Raw genomic sequence first — 23,386 nt, 5'->3', positions numbered from 1 at the left:
ATCATCAGAAGACTTGATCTACAAATATAAAAATTATGAGCAGAGATTTTGATCATGCTGAACCAATTCTCCCCCAAAATAAAAGGTTTAACACCAATGTATAATGTGGAATATAAGGACTTGCGGTAGTTGTTTTGGCTTTATGCAGTGAATCATGATTGTAAATATATTTACCTTAGCACACATATTTATTTTTCCCATGGCAAAATCAACATTACTTCCACTTTAAAAGCCAGAGATCTCACTTAGGCATTAAAAAAGCAAAACAAAGGGAAAAAAAAAAAAACAAAACCAACCAAAAAAAAAAAAAAACCCAAGCCAACCAACAACAAAAAAAAAAGTTGCAATGGAAGACTGTATCCTATTCCAGTACATCTAGATTTTTTAAAGAAAAATGTTACTTCGTTAGAATTCAATAAACAAGTTTTGCAATAAAACGTTAGAACTACTGTAATACACTCATTGTGTGGTATCACACTGGACCCCACAAAAAAAGGGAAATGTCATCTGTGATAACAGCAAAATTGAGCAACTACACCCGTTACACACAGTTATCACTGGAGAAGTGACACTGTCAGGGTCTGCCCGAACAGCCTAACGCTTTGCAAATGCCAAAACAAGTCTGAAACACTCAGATAAGTAGAAGTGAGGAGACGTGATAAGAGACCTTTTCAGAGGACAGAGAGAGCACAACTGGAAAATCTATCTCTAGCATGTGCGAGAGTAAGTTCCTATAGTGCTGAGTAGATGTGCTGAGGAAAATGCAGTTCAACAGGTGAGAAAGGAAAGGCACTGAAAAGATACTTAAGCAGCAGGTTGATTGTAGTTAAAACCTGTATCTGAATCCTGTAACTTCATTAGGAGATTCTACTGACCGAGGGTTGTGGAGGATCTCTTAGCTTTTTATATATTATTTTTTCATTTCCTTCCGGCTACAGCCCCTTGTAACTCGTATCCTTTATTTCCAGCTCGCTTCAGCAGCCCCGTGCAGCTCCTGCCCGCGGCACGCAGGAACCGCCAGCACACAGGTGCGATCCCGGGCCCGCGGTGTCCCCGTCCCCGTCCCGCCCCGGCGCCGCCTCCCGTCCGCGGGAAGGGCCGGTGCGGCGGCGGCAGGAGGGGCGGGGGGCAGGTTTGCGGCTGCGGAGCCGCGGAGCTGGGGCTGCGCTCCGCGTCCCGCCGCGCACACGGACCCCCCGAGGGCCCGCGCCGGGCAGCCATGGGGCAGCCATGGGGCAGCCATGGGGGACCGAGCCCCGGAGCCGCCGGGCCCGCTCCCCCGGCCCCGCCCGCCCCGCCCGGGTGGAGCCCTGCCCCGCCCCGCCGCGGGAGGAGGATGAGGCGGCGGCGGCCCCGGCCGAGGAGGCTGCCCCATGGCGGAGGTAAGTGAGGCACGGGCGGCTCCGGGCGGGCGGTCCCGCAGCCGCCTCGGCCGAGCGGGGCAGGCGGGCGGTCTGGGACAGAAGCCAGTAGGGAGACACACCTCCGGCGGTGTGCTGGTTGGCCCGTGCCCTGCCCGTGTCCCGGGCGGCGGGAGCCAAAGCTCCGAGCGGCGGGCCCGGGCTGCCGCGCAGCCTGTGCTGACGGAGCGACCCGCGGAGCCTCCTGCACAGCAGCGGGGTCAGCCCCGCAGAGCTGCCCTGGCCCGGGCACAGCCCGGGCCCCAGCGCCGCTGTCACCTGTCGGGCAGGGCTGTAAGGCCAGGACGGACAGTTCTGCTTGGCATTTCCTCCGGCATTGCCTGTTTTCTTCATGTGGGCACGCAGGCTTCTCAAGAATAACACGCATCTGCAGAAACGCAGCTTCTCCAGAGTGTTTCATATGGCGCACCCATCACCTGGGCGCGGGGCACCTGTGCGTCGTGTTACGCTAACTACACTTGTCAGGAGCATTTCTTAAGTGTAGAGGGTCTTACTGTGCTGGGGCAAACCTCCGGGCTCCTTTTATCTGCCATCCGTTATCAGCGCGGCAGTTTCAAAACTCGCCGTGAAGCAATAAGCGGCCAGCAGCGCTGACCAGGTTCCCTGTTCATTCGCACCTCGTGCAGTCCCTGCTGCGCTGCTGTCGCCTTGTGCCCACTCAGGCCCCCGTCCTGCACAGAGCCGAGGAGTTGTGTACAGCTGCAGCTCCAAGATTAGCCGAGCCACTCAGCTGCGAGGCTGGCTTTTCCCAGTTAAATTGCTGTTGGGAATAGAGTTTCATTGTTTCCGGCGTAGTTTATGATCTGGGACTTTTGTGGAGCACTTTGTGGATTCAAAAGGTACAGGAATGCCAAGTTGGTGGGCTTGTGACTCTGAAATTCGGTACATTTTGAAATACCAAGTTGAACTACCAACATTTTTCAAGTTGATTTTGAACAATTGTGAATAGCTGGTTCTTACTGTGAATTAATGGACCAGCACCAACTGGTAATTGTTTAATTTGTCATGCATGGTAGATATTATTTTTCTTTTTAAATTTTCTTTTAATTTTTTTCTTTTTCCTTATTTCCCCATTTGTTAACTTGGTTATTTTTGTAAAGTAGTTGCAAAACTAATTTCAACACCCTGATGTAAGAGATGACTCTTTTATGTGGAGAGAAGATGATTCATTATTTTACTGAGTGTAGCTCTGGGCCTCTCTCTTTACCACAATGTATTTAAGTGAAATAATGATTGGAGCAAGATAAGGCATTGTTCAGTCTTTGAAATAAAGTGTAAAGGGACATCTGTCTAGAAACCCCTATGTCATTTCCACTGCACATCTTTTGAAGCACACGGCAGGTCTAAAACATGAAACACAGATCAAAAAGTAGATTTTTTTTTTAAGGTGACCTTTGGTAGCTTTGACTGAGTCTACTTATGCTGCCAAAGTGTTATGGTAACATTATAATAGATTCCAGAGTGGTTCAGCTGATTTATAACCTTCAATTTGTCTTTTGTAAAAATAGATTTGAGCTATTTTTAGCCTTTCTCTTATCCATACTAGATCAGGATGAGAAGTCTATGTAAACAGAAGGAAGCATTTGGGTTTTTTCCGCTTGATATTGTGTGGCATCATGAAAAGTTTGCAGCTGGATTTAGCCATCCCTGGATTGATTTTATTCATTGGACTCCAGTCCCTGCTGAAAACATTTCTGGTAACACAATGCAAGCTATTGGTTCTCATCTTTTGAGATCTAGCGCTTAAAACTACTCTTGAATACAGCTGCAGATGAAAATTAATTCAGTGGCCAAAGCATGCTGTAGTAGCATACAGGGGTTTAACTGTCCTGTGCTAAGATGAGGTGCAGTGTTAGAACAGCCTGAGCACTTTGGTTTTGACAAGGAGTAAAGTGGATAGGTGGGTTCCTAAACTCAGCTTGCTGCCCAGCAGTCTTGAATCAGCCCTAACCTTTGTATTCCCAGCAAACTATTTAATTCTGTTTGTTTCTGTAATCAAACATAGGCTTGCTGGTGAAATGCAAACCCCACAATATTTTATCGCTTTAGTAATAAAAATAGCAAAATATATTTCCTCTGAAGTACACCCTTTAATGGAGAAAATAATCATACTACCTCAGTGTCTTGCTACTCATTTTCTTAGATGGATGTGTGTAACAGGACCAGGGAGAAAAGTGTTTGTACTGCTACAGAGACTGCATTTAAAAAAGGGTTTTTTCTTCCAAGTTCCGCACTGTTCATTCTGCCCTGTCCTGCATGCTCTACAGCAGGTCAGAGCAGGTGTTGGTAGATGTGCCCTTTGGCTTAGGGTATTAATTTAATGCCTCTGCGCTGTTCTGATCTGGGTCAGCTACAGAATCAATGCTTGTAGGTATTGTTCTCAGGGATGTTTAAGATTGAGACTAAGCTCCCTGAGAACCATGAGTTTAGAGGAAAAGAAATAAAAAAGCAATAAACATGTGCTTTGGATAACTGGAAAAACATTCATCAGTTCATGCAAGGAAATGTATTCATTTCTGTAGAAATGAAAGGTGGTGATTCAGACCCTGCCTTTTTGCAGAACACCTGAGTCCAAGAGTTCGGGCTGCAGTGGGCATGTTTGCCAAGGAAACAGATAAAAAGCCTAAGAATGAGCCAGGTCTTCTCTTTGGGGTGATTGTTTCTCATGCTACGTTTCTTTTTTCCAGTTCCAACAGTGTTTGAGCTGCACCTAGTCTTTCTTCTCACAGTTTGCTGGAAAAAGAGATTGCAGTCCTGGTTGCGCTTGCTTTCTTTTTAAGAAAGGGTTTATAATGGAAGCACCACTTGCTCCTTAATATTCAGCACCTGTTTGAATGCTGGCATCCCCTATTGAAAACAGGGTGCCTGACTTTTTTTGGTATACTCAACCCTACTCACACAAGTAAATCAAATTGAATAGGATATGTGTGAGTAGGCCACATTGAATTACTCACACAGGTAAAGTTGGGCATATCTGCTTATTTTTCCCCAATATGAAAGAAAGTAAGGTATTGTTGGATTGCTCAAGGAAATAGCTTAAGGAAAACTAAAACTGAAATTTAGAGGCATTGTGTGGCTGTGTACATTTTGAAGTTTTAAGCTCAGAAAGAGCCAAAAAAAAAGGGGAGGGAGGAGGAAGACACATAGCTGACACAGGGTATAGGTCTTATATTGGTGGGGAAAAGAGAAGCCATTCTGCAGGCACATAACTTGGGTTACGTTCCATGCCCCACTCTGCCAACTGCATTTTCCTTAGGCTTCTCAATGTAACACTGCCTCAACAACACTTCTGAAAGCTCTTACACTAAGCCCTAAGTCCATGTGAAAAATAAATGAGACACATTTTCTAAAGAATCTAAAAAACTGTGTGGGGAAACGGGAGGCCTCAGTGCTGCAAGATGTGGCATCAGTCCTATGTGTATGGTAATAGTATTCCCTTCCAAACAGAGAAAGTTTCAAGAAGCTTGTCACACAGCAGTGTCTTAGCTGAAGGTCTTGCAAGGGTTCAGAACTGCACTGCTTGATTCAGTGATTTTCTTTTCCCTTTTCTTTTTTGTATATCAGTATTCTTGTGTGTGCAAGTATGTGTTTATGTATATATGTAGACATTTGAAGAAAGAGAGTTTAAAAAGTCAATGGTTTCTTTATCTTTTACAGAATATATGTGGGAGAATATTTGGATTAGCAAGAATGGACTGTGTAGCTCTTCAACTTTTTCTCTGTGTTAGTCTTACAGTAAAAATGTTCGTTCCAAATCACGTGAACCCCAGGCAGTGATGATGCCCGTGCCAGCATAAGAGGCAGTACCTGAATGAGAGCAGGAGTTGCTGTGCTAGGTCATTGCACTGCATGTGAAACAAGATCCAGCTCAGGGTGGGATAGAGAAGGAACGTTCTGCTCCCACACAAGTCAAGTAGGTTTGTTATATCTGAATGTATTGCATTCTTTCAGCAGATCTTTGAGGCCCTTCCCAAGAGCTGAATTCCTGTACTCAGTTAAACAACACCTGCTCTAATTAATAATTAACAGCATAACATTGCTGTTGTTTATGAATTACAAAATTTAAGGAAGAATATGCACAGTGGATTATTTGTATTGTTTATACTGTTGTCTCTATGTTACTTTTTAGAAAGGGCAGTTTGAGTCAAACTGAGTATGAGGTTATGTAAAACCTCATAAAAGCACAGTTCTTTGAACACCATCAGAGGCAGAGTTTTATGGTATTAAAGCACTGGAAGGGGGGAATCCATCCCAGACTTTGAACACCATTTGAAGTATTTATATTGAGTGAGAATAATTTGAGTTATGGATTTTTTTTTCCTTGGTAAGTGTCAAAGTTTGGTAAAGTAAAAGGTAAGCAGGAACCAGGTAGACTTTTCTCTGAAGGTTTCTCTCCAAAGGCTGTTTCTGTAATCCATTGGAGAGCTTCCCACCGAAGCTGTGTGCTTAACTTACAGAACTTATTTCAAATGATCCTTTTCTTTTTTTTTTTCTTTTGGATTCATTGAGCAGTAGGACATGGCAATATTGGTGTAGAGAGACATCTGGAAGTAGATAAATGGGATGGGTCCCTGGTTGTGAATGGCCCTTACGTGTTAGCCAGAACTCACCTTAAGGAGGTGGGGGAAGGACTTGATGGTGTTTCAGAAAGAGGTGGCATAAGAGAAGAACCTCAAACTTAGTCTTGCAAGGGTTTGAAAAAGCCTAGTCAAAGGAGTGTTCAGGGAGGGTGTTAAAGGAAGTTGGAGTTGTGGTGTAGGGCTGACTTACAACAGCATTTTCCTGCTCTTTGGAGAGTGGCCAAGGTGTTGCCAGTGCAGGGGGTGGATGAAAAGTGCCTGTGAGAGTAGATGAGGGGAATATCAGGCATAAAGAAGGAAGAATTAGAGTATGGTAAATGTGGAAAGTAGAAGAGGAATTACAGGTGAGGGACAGTGGAAGGTGAAGATACTCAAATCCTAAAGGAACTGAAGTGTCAGACTGTGACTTTTAACAGTGCTCCCTATTCAGAGCTGTGAGTTGGCAGGTATTTGGTGTTGCAGAGAGGCTGGTGGCTTGGAAAAGCAGGGAGCTGGATAAGCTGGATACCTGAGAAAGTATGTTTGCCTGGGAGGACTCAAAAGGAAGACATCCAGAACTGAACTGCAGACAAAGTTTTATCTAAAAGGGTCCCAGGGTAATTTTGTCTTTATTCAGTACTGACTACATCATGCCAATAAGGGTATACAACCCACCCTATGGTAAATGTAGAGCAGGAAGGGAGGGAGGTATCTTACAGGATCCTGATGTCAAGTAGTTCATTGACCACAAAAGAAAGCATCTTGGGGCACCAGAGGCATAGAAAGAGGTTTTTGGTTTGATTGTTTGTTTTTTTTTTTTTTTGGCGGGGGGGAGTGGAGGAGAGAGGGGGCACATTGGGTTTGGTTTGGTTTTTTTTACTGTGCTCTGTCTGAAAGAGTGACTGAATAAACTTAATTACCCTCATCACATTTACTCTCAGGGATATTGCGTACTTTAGTGATACCAAAATTGGACAGAAAACAAACTTTCAAACAAAATTTGAAATATTAGAAAGCAAGCATTCTTTATTTTCAGTGCGCTGAACACACCCAAAGAATATCTCCTCTAATCAAATGTATTGTGAAACTTTCCAACAAGACATTTATACCATCAAGACCATACGTATTCATTACAGTGTACTAGCTAATATATAAACATCACTTTTCCTAGAACTAATTTGCATGCATGTGTCTCTTACTGGAAGCCCTTTTATGGTCCTAGAGGGTTGTCTGAAGGAGTTTCTGGTGGTCATACTCACTGAGTGCCCCCAGTGTGACAGATGACCTTGCCTTCAACTTGCCTTAGGGCATGCGCTGTTACTTCTTATTATGTGGCTTTGCCACAAAAACCAATATATTCCTCATTATCTGCTTATCCACTGGTTCCAGCTGTATTTAGCATCCTGTGTGTCTACTTTTGCATTCTTTTATCTATTTTGCTAGTTAGTCTTTAAGCTCTATTTAGCAACTTCGAGGGAAACTGAAAATTTCTATTCTTTATGTTGTCTGTCGTTACAATGAAATTGGTTTCTGGTGAAAAACATCTGCACAGGACGAAATGGCTGGAGTGTGCACCTGTTTGGTGTATTTGTTGAAGTGGTTTTAAAAGCTCATTTTGAAGGGGTTATTGACTTATTTTCATCATGAAAACTGATGTTTTACTTGAAATCAATTACAATATTATTAGTCTCTGTATCTTCAGCGTGTACCTATCTCTGCCTCCATCTGGGAAGTAGGTTGGTGTTAATTTTGTGTTGGAACAGAGTGCACACAGTATGTGTATTTTGTAATAGCTGACACAGCTGGCCCATGCTATCTAATGCCCTGAAATGCATGTGGTTAGAGAGGTGCTATTATCTCACTGCAGCACACAGGAGGGCTCACACAGGGAGTGTTTGGTTGCAGCCCAGATGGCATTATTAGGATTTAAAGTAGCTATGACATAAATGTTTGACTGGTGCCACATTTGGAGTCACATCTATGAACCATTTGATTTACTCATTTGCACTGCCTACCTAAAGTGGTTTATTGTAATTTTTAAGCCTAGACATATATAACATGGAAGTTACTTTGCTATTTGGTGTGTCCATCCACCTTTCCACCCTCCATACATCCAAAACCCTGGCTGCATTTCAAAAAATAAAGTACTCTTCTGTTCTGGTGTTTTCAGGATATTTTAGGGTTTATTATGAATATAGAGAAACAGCAAGAAATATCTTTCTTTCTGTTTTTCTTATCTATTAAGTAGATATCAGTTTGTAAGATTATTATCACATATTTAAAGTACACAGGCAAAGAGCAAGATCACTAAAATTAGAGCTGAATTATATCAGATACACATAATTATATTTAATTATTAATTGTATTTAATCCTACCAAGTAGTAAAGTGAAACTACTGGTTATGTTAATAGGATCTGTTTTGCTTAACTTCTGCTGGTATTGTGCAAACTTAAAGGATAGTTCCAACACAAACCATTCTATGATTCTGTTCTGGAAATGCTACTTATTCAAAACGTAGCAAAGAGCGCCAGGCCTGTGTCACATCTTTTCAGCTAATAATGAGAGGGCTAATTCTACAGAGAAGTGCACTTAGTAATGGAGAAGGGACAAAAGTTTATAGAAAACCATCTCAAAGGTTAATGACATCAATGGACCAGTTTAAAACCTAACACCTAAAATAAAGAGAGCATAATGTAGAGTAATTGGAAGATAGCACTTGAACAGGATACATGAGTAAACAGCACCAAAAAAAAATGGTTTTTGCAAATAATTGTGGTTGTGTATCTTTGCTCCAGCACTGAGATGTCTGTAGTGATAACTCTGACTGCAGTGAAACAGCTTTGCAGGGGCAGGTACTCCCTGCCTCTCAGTGCTGTCTGTGCACCCAGGCAGGCCAGTCTGTCTGCTCTGCTCTCTTCCAGCAAGACCTTTCTGTTACTCCAGAGCTAGTTCAGGTATTTCTGTGCACTTGTAGCCGTGGGTTGTGTACTTCTAGTCTAGCGTGCCAACTGCACACAGATCAATAGCTGAAAACAGATTGATTATGCTTTGTGCTGCTCCTTCAGAGGGATCTTCTTCACCCATCCAATACACCACAGTAGACCTTTTTTATTTTGGTGTCATTACAGGTTCTGCTCCCTGTACATTCTTTTAAGGACAGCAGATAAGACATGGGTGTAGGAAGCAAGAGGAGGAGATATGTGGAGGATCGTTTGATTTACAGTACACCCAGTTCGTGCTGAGATCAATTCTCTGATTTACTTAATTGGAAACTGAAGGCTCTGTTTTTGACATAGAGTAAGAACCTCTGGAAACCTGCTGGAGCAGGCAGCATGCTTCCAATTAAGTGTAGGCCAGGCCACCCACAAAACCTTACTTTCTCTCACTTCCACATTGATTATTGGTCTTCCTTAAGTAGCAGATTTGGCATAAACTACTGTTTTTCATATTCCAAAGACAGACAAACTGAAGCCTATAGCTGACCTGTGGTAAGCTTAGGGAAAGGGCAGGTGCAGGGTTAGAGCCCAGCCCCCCACATACAAGGCTGGTGGATAATTTGGTAAATCATATTCAGTCTCCTCAGACTGTGTTCTTTAATGAAACGGAAAATATTAGGTGGCAGAAGCAAGATGAAAATTTCAGATAATTGGGATTTTATTTTCTTATGATTATTTTATGATGAGAATTTTAGTGTAACACTCTGGCTTTGTGCTTGCACAGAAGTCCTTCCAAATGCAAATCAAAGGTTGCTCTCAGGCAGGGTTGCAGTTTACCATTTCGAAACAGCCTGCTGTTGGAGGCATGAACTTCCACACCCTCCAGCGGTAGGCTCCTGCAGTAGATGGGTTTGGTGGTGTTATTATGTCTTCTACAATCAGCAAAAATTAAGTTTTTTTCTCTATACAGAGACAACCACATGTTGTCCCGATTTCTTGGGCTCAGTGGCATTACTGTAACTCAATTACTGTTTCTTCTGTTACCCTTGTTGCAAAATAAGGATGGGAAGAATAGAAACACTGAATATGGCAGCACAGTGCTGAGTAAATGGTATCTACACCTAATCCTTCTTGTCATTGGATTAATATCCAGACTCTGTAATAAAGCTTTTGTCATTAGATGTACATCCAGTCTGTAGAATTAAGGTGTCTTTAATGAAATACCTTATTCAAAAACATAGTGTGGCTGTTTCTTGGGGAGACACCCCTTCTATTCTCCCCATAGCAGTAGTCCAGCAATCAGTCCCAAGTGATACAGCAGGCATGGAAGGAAGCATTCTATTGTTGAGCTGTGCTGTTGAGTCATTCTTCATTACTGGGGAAGACTAACAAGCTGGTGCAAAGTGTAATAGAGAGCAAAAACCTTTACCAGCATAATCCAGGGGATTTTTGTGAAAAGCCAATACAGAGAAACGAAGGCAAAAAGGTTCTGGTTGATTGCTGTATGGAGGTTTTCACTGAAATGATCCCATAGGTGAAAATTTGTGATGTGAAATACCTTACGTGTGCTGTATCTATACCATCACTGTTGTGAAAACCTGGCTACAGGGCCAGGATCCTTCAGCAAGTGCTCTGGTAGTGGTGAAAACAGTTTTTTCAAAGGATGGAAAACTTATTGTAGTAATAATTGCTGTGAACAGCCATGAGTATATTTTAATATCATCTGCTAGAGGAAGAAATGGTGTTAGTAAGACTCATCTTCAGAGCTACACAGTGCAGCATTATGAAGCTTACTCAGAAGAGATGACACATTCCCTTTGGTAAGCTACAGGGAATGGGCATGACTGCAAGTGTGAGACCCTGCTTCCCTCCCTTCCCCACTGGCACCTCTGTTCCATTCATATCAGCAGGAGCTCTGTGCAAAGATCAGAGGGAGATTCTGACCTCCATTCTGTTCTTATGTAGGCAAATGGTTTGTGATCCTGTAGTGCAGCTGGTGGCTCTCAGCCTGGAAACTATGGGTACCATGACACCATCTGTGGCTGAGTAGAGAAAATAGATATATTTTTCCCTAAAAGATACCTAAAAATGAATGTAGACTCTAGATAAACTCCAAAATTGTAGTAAAAATATTCTCAATTTCCTTAGCACACAGCAGTTTAATATACTGATAAGAAAAGACCTGAAAATTCAGTTAGCTTTGACATCTCAAGGAAATCAATACAAGACAGTTTTCACAAATTTCTGTGAGCTTCAGGAACATTTAGTTTCCCTTCAGAAAGGAGATGTCCCATCAGGTACATCAGAAATTTAGTTGTCCTCACAACTAAATTGTGGTTTGGGAAAGGACCATCTCCGTTGTAGACTTCAGCAGACCACCATCATGTGCAGTTAGATTTCTACTATAAGAAAGCTGAACTGTGAGGATTTTGAAAGATCTGTAGGACATATCATGGGCTCTTCCCATTCCAATTTCCTTGGAAATTTTAAAAGGCGCAATCAAGTTTGTGACTCATATACCTTCTTTATACAAATCCCGTGCTTGCAGTTGGTTTTTAGAGGCATCACATTATAGATACCACATTTCTAACTATTTCCTGCATTTGCCTCTTCTGCAGCCAGTAGAGTAATGAATTTGCTGTGTTATCCCAGAGTTGAATGCTCTGCCACCGCAGCAGCTTTCCAGGCCACTTGGCTCCAGAGGAGCTGCTTAAGATATTTAATAGCAGTTGTCCTTGACTTCTTAATCATTTTTGATGATCATGAATTTTATTAATTAGAATATTAACAGGTCATGTTAATTTGACAAGTATTTGGTTGGTTCTCTGTAGAATTAAAGCCTAGCCCTGATCTTGCAAGCATGTAAGTATGGGACTAACTTCATGCCTGTGATCTGCTCCATTGGACTCATCCAAGTGTTTGCAAGTAGCTACTTACCATATTCTCAGTGTCTTATGTAGTACATACCCTCTCCTGTTTAACTACATAGAGAAAACTGTTGGTTAGGAGGTTTGTTTTGTTGTTGTTTTGCACGTGTGTATGTCTGGGTTTAGGCAAATAAATTTGTTTTCTCATATTTGGCAATAAAAAATCATCTGGTCACTTCCAGATGCAGCTGACAAAGAAGACATAATGTATTGGAATATAATTTCTAATGAGTAGAAACTGTGTTAGGCATCACTGAAGGAAATGCTTCACTCTTACATCAGAATGACAGATGAGTGCCCTGTAGATCTATTTGTTTTTACAAATGGCTGTTTATAAAGCTAAAGTTCTCTTCCAATCTTGAAAAGAAAGTACAGAAAAATTGAAAGCCAACAAACAAAATCAGTTTAAAAGAAAATCAGGTTTCATATTTTTAAATATTTAAATAGAATGTACAAAATTGAAAATAATGTTAATTTGTTTTAAGGTTATATTTAATTTTTCTCCAGAGTCCTGTTTTTAAACTTTTTATATTTACTTTTTGATGTGTTTTGTATGAAGGAACAATTTTAAAACTCATATATGTTTCGAAGATTATTACAACTGCAGGTTTTATGTAGTTCATGCTTTCGTAACAAACCTGTAAAGTAAATTGTTTGCTGAGATTTTTAGAACTGAGCACTATCTCATTATGTTTGCTGCTGTTGAAAACTTGTCTTTTCTGCTCCTACCATAGCATGTTGCTGGGAATACCTGGAACTAATGCAGTGTGGCCACTTGGCTTCCTGGCTGCCATTCCACTGAGTTTCACATTTTAATAACACAGACTTGCCCTGCAAAAGCTGAAATATGAAAATATTTTTAAATCTAAATACACACTTGAAAAATAGGAATTAGCACTGATTCCTTGTTACTCTAGCAATACTCCAGCCCTATATAATAAACAATGAAGAAGTCTGATGATACAAATATAGAAAAAGTAATTTCTAAAAAAAATTTGAAAATTGTTTCTGAGGCCCCTATATTTTAACAATCTCATCACTGGAGATTAAAAATCTCCATCATTTGGATAAATGAAAATGGGTAATGTCTACATGGAAGTGATGGGAAACAGTTGCTATTACAATATGGGTGAGCAAGGAATTTTGCTAACTGTCCATGTATAATTGCAGGTTTTAAGATTCCATCATTGAGTATCTATCTGGCTTGGATATGTTATTGTGAAATGACCTCCAAAAGACACTGATAGTCCAAACTTTGCATGAAATCACATCATGGTTCTTTGTCTGGTTTAGAAGAATATGTTTCCAGTGTCCATTTCTACTGCAGATGGGTTCAGTGCCTGGGCACCAAAACAAGAGGTGGTGGCTGCCCCCCTGACCTGACACTGGTCTTATTCTGCCCCCAAAGTCTACACACTCAGTTCATCCACATGACCTGTTCAGTGCATATTTCATTTGGAATGCTATCACTGGAGAAAAAAGTGCCTTTTAAAGATTAATTTTGAGACCATGCTGTATAATAGAACCATTTTATTTGTGTCTTCAGGATGTTGACCTGAAAGTATGTCAGGGAGCTTTGGATGACTGCTGTCCACCTCCAGGACAGGATCAACTGGAACTGCAAGAAGAACAGAAAGTCATAAATCAAGTAAGTGATAAAAAAAAGGGAAGAAGGGAAAACTGAAGATGAAGTGAGGGAGTATACAGAACTTATCACTAAGATAAATAGTAGTGAAAGCTTTTGAAAGGAATAATTTATTTCGTCTTTTTATTTGAAGTGTTCCCTGCCAGGGCAGGAAAGAAATTGTCACTTCAGACAATGCTTTGTGAATGATTCACTTGTACACCTTTTTGAAAATTGCCTCCTTCCTTCAATCCCCCACTTTTTTTTTTGAGTAGTTGAAATATTCAGAGGTTTACAGAAAACACTTGCAACTAATTATTTTTTAATCTGGGTTTATTTTCTCTGTTGTGAAGGTGTTGTGCTTTTGAGGAAGGATTTTTTTGCCTACAAACACTAGAGACATGGATGCTAAATTATACTGCTCTCACCATTTATATAAAGCTTGATGCTCAGATGTAAAATTACATTTGGGACACTCAACTCTTCTGTTCTCTCTAAGAGCTACAATGAAAAGGGCACTCAATTTTCTTGAGACCTTGTGAGAGCTGAGAACATCTGATCCAGGTGTCTTGCCAGCCTCTCCGTTTGCCACTCCCCTGAGAGCTTGGCTTTGAAAAAATACCTGATTTTTCCACACTGGTGGGGAGGTACAGCTTCAGAGGAAAGCCCATTTCTGCTGTTGTGGGCAGTGTAGGGATGCTCAGGCCATGGAGCTGTTCTGCTCATTCTAGCAACATGTCATCTCCCATCAGGATGAAGACTTGATGGTGGAGTCAGCAGCAGTATTGCACTGTGCTCTATTTCCTCTCAGACTTTGATTTTTACCTCCTTTCGGTAATATAACTGTGCTTTACACCATGTTTCTCTTTTTGTCACAGAGCAACAGCAACCTTGTAGATTCCCTTCTCTCCTTAGAGGGCTATTTACAGCTTCTGTCATCGCAGGTGGAAAACATGCTAGAGGTAAATGAGAAAATACAGGTATTGCCAATAGATTGGAATATAGTCAGCAATTAGTCTGTTTTATCAAATAAAACCACCACAGCCTACCCTACCTACTCTGGGAATTTACTGGCAAATCAATGTAGCAAAACTTACCTGAAACTGCTAAAGATGCTACTGTCCACCTTTTACAATAGCTCTCATTGGCTTTACTTGAAAAAATTTCCCCAGCAATTTGTCTGGTGTAAAAGCTGTGTCTTTAATGTGATCTGGTGTTCAAAGTTGGATGGAGCCACTGGACAACTCAATTAGTTCAACTAACAGTTGCCTTTCTGAAACCTAATACCAGTTTGTATTTATGCAGTAGCTCTCGGTGTGTTTCTCTAGAGCAACACTGATTTATTACACATTTATTTATTGGGTATTTGTGGTGAAAGATTACATTTGTCATAAATATTGGGTCAAGCACTTACAGGGTTGCTGCTCTCAAGAACAACAGATCATCTTCACTGCAAATCAGGTCAGTCAGCATTAACAGTAAATCCATTTAGTGTTCTGGGGTTTTTGGGGTTTTTTTAAAATCTTGTGGCCCTCTGATACTATATTTTACTTTCTCTGTGTCTGTCTTCACAAAAAACAGTTGTTATTTTACTTGAAGTCTCCCTCTTCTCCCACATCTCATAGCTGCAACTATTGACCATGAAGCTACTCCCTACATTCCTTTTTGGCAATACTTCAAGGGCATCTTATATACCCTTCCCATCATAGGATCCTCTTCCGGGGTCATAAGTGTTTTCAATATAGCTTCATGCTTATTGGTTTTGGGAATCTCTAGTTTGGATAGTACCTTCTAGCCCATAAATTAGCCTCCTCTCCTGTTCAGCTCTGGAAATGGATTGCACACTAACAAGATGTCTAAGTTCATCAGTTTAGCTTTCTCTGTTCTCAAAATTTGAAAGGAATTTGGCTGTAGCCTTTATACAGCTATTACAATACACAGTAACATTGCATATTTTATTTAACAACATTAATGCAGTGCCATCTTGTGACAATCAAACTCTTGAATATGGATTGATTGTTTCTGCCAACTATCAGGTCTTTACAGTGAGTGGGATTTTTTGATAGCTGACTTATTAAGAATCATTCTTTTCACGGGATTAATTGAAAATAGCATCTCTATCTCACAGACTGCAGGTGGTCTAGTACAAGGTAACTCCCTAGAAGAAGTAAGGCAAGACCTTCTTCTGTTACCTGAGCTCACAATAAGCATAACAGAGAACTTAAGATGTTCTGGTCCTTACAGTACATAATTTCTTCCCTGTGGAAAGTGCTTTTTACATGTTCACTGAATGGCAATCAGAAAGTTCTTTCCTGAAACACAGTAAGGACACTCAACTATAGAGGAATCCTGTGCACTTCCTACTTGATGTATGTACATTCTCAAGTACTTTGTATTGATCTATTTCATGACTGCTTGTCAGCAAGCACCCAACATCATCTTGGACACTGGCTTTGTGCTTCTAAGACCCAGCAACTATAACTCAGGTCCACAAAAGGTGGGCCTTAGTGCTACAGCATTACCAGTCTATTTTATTGTTTGAACATCAGGGCTGAGGCATCATATATCAGTTTTGGTTTTGTAAAAAAACCCTGAGTAGCAATTTAAAGTCAAGACATCCACAAAAGGTGTGACTTGGTGGGGGGGGATGTTACCTCCAAACTGATCAGTATAACAGTTCAGCAGAGTTTTGGATGCAATAAACTTCAGTTAAATGTAACTAAACCAAATGTGGCACCTCACAGCCCTGAAAACTTCATAAACTGTGAAATAAGTAGTGAGACTGCAACAGCAGAGTCTTAATGTTCCTGTCTTCCACTCCTCTTTTCTTCACCGCTGTCCTTACTGGTAAACTTCCACACATAAGCTATTTATCTTCTTTAAAAAGTTTGTTTTCTAACAGTTTAGCACCTTTAACTAGCTCACCCTTTAATCATCAATACCACTACCAGGGAAGGGTCAGGACCACTCCTCCTAGCAGGACTTTTTTCTTAGATCAGATCAGACAGAACACATAGGCCATAGTTTGTACACTTGACAATAGTCCCATTTTTACCTCTCAACCCTCAACAGTCCCACACTGTCCTTTGCAAGTTGTCCTCCCATTCCTTCAGTCACTTCTGCACTCTTTCTGCTTCCTTTTGCCATATGCCGGTATAGATTATGCTTTATACAGATGGGAAACTGCATTCCAAATAGCTAGGTGTTTAACATACAAAAATTTGGCTTTAATAGAATCAAGGAGTGGAATGTTAAAAAACAAATTGATTGTGACTGTGTAGCAGAGGGATGTAGAAGCATTCATTTTATGAAAGATCTCATTTCCCCCCCCCTTCATCTTTTAGGTGAACTCACTGGAAGATACACCAGTTGCTACTTCTAGTAGAGGCCAAGACCCATCATCCTCACACCACAATATAAATTTGACCCAGACATTTCAGAACAGTTTCAGTCCTCCTGATGCCATGCTACTAAGAACAGACTACCCCACTCAATTAAATTCAAAACCAAGACTCTTACAAAGGCAGGAGTTTTTCCCCCAATCAAGCTCTGATAACACAAATTCAGAATCACTGTTTCATGGGTCAAATTTGACAGGGCTGTTTTCAGTTGCTGACCTTAGAAATCTAACAGCCCATGATGATAATTTTGATGAAATAAAGCTCATGTCTTTGGCTTTGGAGGAAGGCTTTAGTCCTATAGAAGTTTCTCAGATATTTGAAGAGCCTGGCTCAGATTTGGGACTGTCTTTGAATTCAAATCACAGCACCACCTCTTACTCAGTCTGCTATGAAGATTCTGTTGGGTACAGCAGCAGTGTTAAATCTCCTTCCCACGGCTTAGGAGCTGTTGGTGGCCACTGCCAAGAAAACATTAAGCACAGCCATGTGGAATATCCAGGTGTTGCAGAGCGTTCTACAGAAGCCACGCTTCAGCAGTTTCTTCATAATCACACGTACAATCAGCTGCCAAGTCAAGCAGCATCTACTCTAGAGCATCATCAACAGATGTGGATGAAGAAATCAAACGAAGTAAAGGGTAGGAGCCATAATTCTACTGCTACAAACCGGAGCAGAGATGAATGTCGTGCAAAGGCTCTGAGAATACCATTTTCAGTCGAGGAAATTGTGAGCATGTCTGTTGACTCTTTCAACACCATGCTAGCACAGAACCAGCTGACAGAAACTCAGGTATCACTTCTACGTGACATCAGACGAAGAGGAAAAAACAAGGTAGCTGCCCAAAAATGTCGCAAACGCAAACTGAATGCAATTCTTAACTTGGAAGAAGATGTGTGTAATCTCCAAACACAAAAGGAGAGCCTTAAAAAGGAGCACTCCCAGTGTAGCAAATCAATCAACCAGATAAAGCAAAAATTAAACAACTTGTATCACGACATTTTCAGTAGACTAAGGGATGACCAGGGCAGACCTGTCAATCCACGCCAATATGTCATTCATTGCAGTAGCAATGGTAGTGTTTTCATAATACCCAAGCACTTGGCCAAATCTGAACAGAACCAAGATAACAGAAAAGAGTAGAAACAAAAGTAAGATGACTGGAGATCACCTTTATTTTGCCTGAAAGGATGATAAGACTACTTGTGTGAAGACTAAAGCTCAATGATTACAGCAGTTCAAACAGAAACAACTACATTTGAGGAGAACCACTCTTATGTTCAAGGGTCTGACAGACCCAGCTGTGATCCGTTAGAAGGTCCACGATCTGAGGCTTCCGGATGAGGAAATCCGTTTAGTTTTAGTTAGAATTAAAGAAGCTAGACCATCAGTGTAGTGTAGCTTTATAGATCTATGTTAAAACTAGGAATTTAGTTACTGGTAGTGGGGGGCAGAGGAAAGAACATCATTGAGGGGTAAAAGTCAACTTCGGATCAAAGTTACACATGCAAGAAAATGTTTTAGTCTTGAATACTTGACTGTTCATACAGAAAATGACCTTATTTTATTCTCTAGCACTGAAAGAGAAATTACAGTTCTTGTGCATCTTCAACTTAAATTCACTGTGGATTTACATAGGCTCAAGAGATAACTGCATGCTTTGCATTTATTCAGAACAGCTCTGCTTTTCCTGGTTTTCCTTTGAGGAGAGCAGCCCAGGAGGCTACTGCATTTTTCCTCAGTACTTTCAGCATTGTAACTCCAAGCAAAGATAATCTGCCACTTAATTTTACAACTCATACACTTAATCTGCAAACATGCTGAAAAATACTGCCTGATTCAGTATTTTCTTACCTTCATCCTCTGCAACTAAATAGTTCTCAACTTTTTTCTGCAAAAATGACCAATGGTGAAGGAGTTGCTGTTCTGTTTCCTAGTGACTGTGATATTTATTTGTGCACGTTCTCTTTTCATCTCATTTTGACACCTTCCTCAAGAAGTACTTGAGTTTTTCTCTTTGGCTTTTTAAAGTGTCTTAAATATTCCAGATTTAATTTTTTAAAATACACATTTTATTTAGTCTTTAAATTAAATTGAACCAAATTACTATTTATCTATACTTGTAATTACAAGGTTACACTCTGATAGTGCTCCAAATAAAAGAGTTTTTTGGTTTGACATTTATTTGTGCTATTAGAAAGTTTTATTCACTTACATACTTACAACATCCTATCCTTTACTGTTTTACAGCCTGAAAAAGGTCTGCAAAAGAGATGGCCTAAAAGGTCTCTAATGAATGATAAGGAAGAAATGTTGAGGTATATTATGATGAAAATAACTACAAATATTAATTTCTAGATAACAACAAATACTTCTTGTTAACTTTATAATTAAAACACGTAAAACTGGTATTTAAAAAGTTCTCATTGGTCATGGCATGATGACAATGGAGCAAACTTACATTCAGGTATGTTAAAAAAATCACTTGTACCAATCACCTAAGAACTACACATACAAGCTTAAATGCCAAATTATACCTGCTGAAGAAGCAAACTGCCACTAGCATGGAAGTCACATTGGCTGCTTGCACTTATCTGTGACAAAACTGGTACTATCAAGTGACATTTTCTGAAAAGGGAGCCCTACAATAGTGCCAAGTGCACTGAATTATCAATAATGAAATCAGCCTGTTTGAACAATTTTCTCAGCATTTTCTATTAAAAGATTTCTTTAAATAAATGTGTATGTACATTCTTTATTGGTCTGACCACAGTCTCAAATTGGTAAGTGTGTATTCATAGCAGAAAGTCTCATTCCTGAGGCTATGCAATTTCTTGCTGTTTGTTTACTGGCCAAATCACAAACTCCAACCAAGCATGCAGTTGCTATCAGATACATATGATGAATTGTGAACTTTTTTTCTAGTCGTAGGGGAAAAAAGAACTACATATTTAAGTCTGAATGATCATAATCAATTAAATGACATAATAAACATTTTAAAATTCATGCACTTACCCTTAGCAGGACAAGGTCTTTAAACCTACTTCCCTGCCCATGTGCATAAATTCTGATAGCTACTACATTAGGCTGACAACTGAGAAATCCAGAAAGCAGAGTATTTCTGCTTTAGGGCCTCACATGGGGAGGTTAAAAAAAAGCCTAAACTTTCTGGTGCCCACTCCCTCAGCAGCAGTGGCAGGTGAGCTCTGTGGACTTCTGTAAGGCCAGCTGCTAATGGAGTCTTGCATATACCCAACTGGGAAACAGCTACACAGTTAAATTTTGTACATACTAAAAATAAATCATACTGTAACCCTTTCAGAACACAATACTAATGGAAAGCAGCTTACTCCAACTGATCCATTGAAGACATCAGACCCAATCCCATTCCATTCCCTGTAAATTTGCAGAATGTAAAGGATTATGAACTGCCCTCAGCTAATTGAACTGTCATTATTGCCCAGTAACTATACTTCTCTGATATGTGAACCTCAGTTCTTCAGAACCCAACAAGCAACTCTACTACAAAAACTGAGCTGAAATACTGATTTTGGGTGGACTGCAACAGTACTGGTGATACAATGAACCTTATGTGGATGTGTATTTTTTAAACCGTCAGCTGCCTGCACACAGGACAAAACAATAGGTAGAATTCAGACCAGTGTCCTGGTTTTAACAGGAATAGACACTCATTTTAAGTGTCTTCCCTTTCTGCAACTAGCCTCTGTTTAATGAAAAATTCCAAACAGACATAAAAAAATCCACACCAAACAAAAATTCCCAAACATGGCCTGGTCTTGGCTATGCTTTATAGTTCTATATCCTCAAAAGATGCATGGTTAGACTAGAGAGCTTAAGCTTTTAATACACTTTATATACTGGCCCTAGACCACATTTACAATAAATAGAGACACTATAGAATGAAGCTGTTCAGGTAAACAGGACTGACCAAAGAAAGTTATTACTGAAAGAGTGGTAAAATGTGGGTAACACCTGACTGAAGTCTGTCTTGTCTTTATTGACTGATCAAGATTTTCACAAAATCAAAATCTCAAGTGTACAAACCAGGAGCTTTATTGAGTGAAAAGACACAATATGGTATCAAACCTACCCTGGAGCCAGATGTGACAAAGCCATTAATTTGCATCCTACCTTACTACTACTGCTCTGTTGAAACACAGGTCTTTGAAGTTAGACTGAAAACACTTTTTAAATATAACTAGGAAACCACTATTCTGATGATTGTAAACATAGCTGTTGACAAAAGCAACAAAAACCAGAAATACTGAAGTGGGAGTGATCATTAGAATACTGTTTCCATGGCACAGCTTTTAAGTAGTCTCTAACACTTCAGTGGTAAACTGCATTTTTGTTACAAGAGGTTATCTGCAAGAGGTTAAGTAAAAGGAAAAACACTGTGTGGACTGTATTCACATTATTGATAGCAGCAACATGTACTATGAAGCATTACCTGCTGGCTGCTCCAAGATTCACACCTGCTCTGGGGAAACATCCACCAGCAGTAAATGCAAGAAGAGTACTCCATCAAACTGCAACATCCATGGCATGCTTTTTGCCTGTAGAGGCATCGTCCCAATAAGCGCTCCCAGAACAGACACAGCATTCTGCTGAAACACTACACACACTTTGAATGACCACTACAGTACTGCACTGAAGTGCAGCTTTAAATTCATGTTTTAGGTTTTATTCAATAGATTTGGCTTTTTACGCCAAATTTTACAAGCTAATGATGTTCCTGCTCAAGAGCTTACAATCTAGTTATAGATGGGGGAACCAGAAGAACAAACTTCAATGAGGAAAATATTGGACAAAGCGCTTCCAAGAAAATCAACCTGTCCATCTTTGTACTGAAACACACAAACACACATCAGTTCATCCTCTGGGAGTCAGAAGTACAGTTCTAACAAGAATCTTGAGGACAGAGGTGGCAGAGACCTATAAATGAGGCAACAGGACACTCAACGCCAGGGTGTAGTGTGAAATTGTTTATTAAGTAAACCAAATAGAGATGGCAGATGTAACCAGGTGAAGTCTTACTACTGTAGTGTATACTTTAAAGTACTGCAACTTGAAACCTGCTGCACCAGAACTCCATGAAGTCCACCAGCCACCCATTTTCATACAAGAATGCTCCAAAAATGAACCTAACAAGGGGGGAGGGGGGGAAGAGTGCTGGTAACAGCAATTTTCTAGGACATTCCCCCAGTCACCCTTTTTCGTACAATGAAGCAGCATGGGAGGTCACACAAGCTAGTTTGTAACAAGGTGCTCAAACACTGTTGACCTAATGTTCATAGCACTCTGTCAGGCAAGTCACACAGGTATTATTTATACAATGTTAATTTTACTGCTGATAAACAAACCCGTTCTTGCTCTATTAACTGGAGTAACTCCTGACAATATTTCTGTGCAACACAAACCAACAGCAGCTGCAAAGCAAAAACATGACTATTAAAAGGGACAGTACTTCTGGCAAAATGGATTACCCAGGCAAACCTTTCCATGTAACACCCCTATGCATTCCTATACACACTGAATGTTATGGCTGAATAAACATTACTCCTTTGGGTGGAAAAGAAGTAACAGCACTACTATGGGGGGTTTCACTTGCATCACACACTTTGCTTCAAAAACCAAATGGAACACTAAACCTACAGGGAATGCACAGCCCCAGTATATTCCCAGAAAATTATCCTCTAACCAATGAGGCAAAGCTGATAACTGTTTGAAAACTCAGATCCATTTCTGGGGCTTGGGTCTTGGGTTTTCTTTCCCAGAAGCAGTAAGACTTTGTCACCAAGAGATCATGTACATGCATCATCAAACTAAAAGAAGACAGCCTTTCCTACACATAACAAAGTTCAAGTCCTGCTCATTTTACAGTATTAACAGCAACCGTTCGCACTTTCTTGAAATGTTTTTTAGCACCTGCAGCACAACAGAAGTGGACAAAATTCAACTTTCATTGTAAATAACACAAAGTCTTAGTGGCCAGAACCCTACTACTGGCCTCTTTTTACCATTACTTTATAAATACAAGTTATACTCGATTTTTGGGCGTTCTTTGGCTCACATACCAGTTAGCAACAAGTTATGATATTTTTCTTTCTTCCTTCAGTTTGCTGCACAAAGTGTTAGCTGGAGGAAAAGTACTAGTACTGACAACCTGATCCTCAGCTCTTAGTACCTGGAAACACTGTAATGTTACACTTACTTGGAAGACAAAGTCTGTAGTGACAAAATCCCACTTGATAGAAAATAAGCATCTGTTGTCTACAAATTGTTGACCACACAGTACTGCTTTTATTTGGAAGTTGCTAACTTCCAGTATCAGGTTGACTCAAAACTGTGACTTGTCTCACCACATCTGCTGGTGACCATTGCTGACTGTCACATGCCATAACTTTTAAGACCATACCAAGAGAAAAGTTAGGAAAGTTCAACAGCAGGACAACAGGAAACTTAAAAGACACCAGGTTTTCAAGACTTGAAATATCCA

At 40.4% G+C, this 23,386-nt stretch overlaps 2 protein-coding genes and 1 long non-coding RNA gene across 4 annotated transcripts in view; 2 read left to right on the top strand and 1 right to left on the bottom strand.

The window, feature by feature from the left end:
- The window catches only part of SNX10 (sorting nexin 10), a 211,480-nt gene that overhangs the window by 106,115 nt on the left and 81,979 nt on the right, over positions 1 to 23,386 (top strand). The gene's annotated exons all lie outside the window — the stretch shown is intronic.
- On the top strand, positions 696 to 22,832 carry NFE2L3 (NFE2 like bZIP transcription factor 3). 2 transcript variants are annotated; one of them, XM_068208457.1, is made up of 5 exons: positions 696 to 775; positions 969 to 1,028; positions 13,391 to 13,492; positions 14,347 to 14,430; positions 16,813 to 22,832. In XM_068208457.1, exons 4-5 carry the CDS (start codon positions 14,422 to 14,424, stop codon positions 18,007 to 18,009), a joined length of 1,206 nt encoding a protein of 401 aa, XP_068064558.1. In that variant the 5' UTR covers positions 696 to 775; positions 969 to 1,028; positions 13,391 to 13,492; positions 14,347 to 14,421; the 3' UTR covers positions 18,010 to 22,832. The 2 variants fall into 2 exon arrangements, with proteins under 2 accessions (XP_068064558.1, XP_068064547.1); XM_068208446.1 differs by lacking the exons at positions 696 to 775; positions 969 to 1,028 and adding an exon at positions 1,308 to 1,382.
- Positions 11,493 to 16,817, bottom strand: LOC137484602 (uncharacterized). Its single transcript, XR_011004937.1, has 2 exons — positions 14,091 to 16,817; positions 11,493 to 13,462 (listed from the first exon to the last, which is right to left on the bottom strand). It is a non-coding gene; the product is annotated as an uncharacterized lncRNA (long non-coding RNA).

The sequence above is a fragment of the Anomalospiza imberbis genome, chromosome 1 (genome assembly GCF_031753505.1).
Source record: "Anomalospiza imberbis isolate Cuckoo-Finch-1a 21T00152 chromosome 1, ASM3175350v1, whole genome shotgun sequence".
In the NCBI taxonomy this organism is placed as follows: Eukaryota; Metazoa; Chordata; class Aves; order Passeriformes; family Viduidae; genus Anomalospiza; species Anomalospiza imberbis.
The sequence above is the reverse complement of the archived record's forward strand: the minus strand, read 5'-3'. Positions and strand labels throughout refer to the sequence as shown.

Coding starts and splice junctions, on each gene's coding strand:
- NFE2L3 (XM_068208446.1), top strand. Junction 13,493..14,346: donor AACAGAAAGTCATAAATCAA/GTAAGTGATAAA, acceptor TTTTTGTCACAG/AGCAACAGCAACCTTGTAGA. Junction 14,431..16,812: donor AGGTGGAAAACATGCTAGAG/GTAAATGAGAAA, acceptor TTCATCTTTTAG/GTGAACTCACTGGAAGATAC.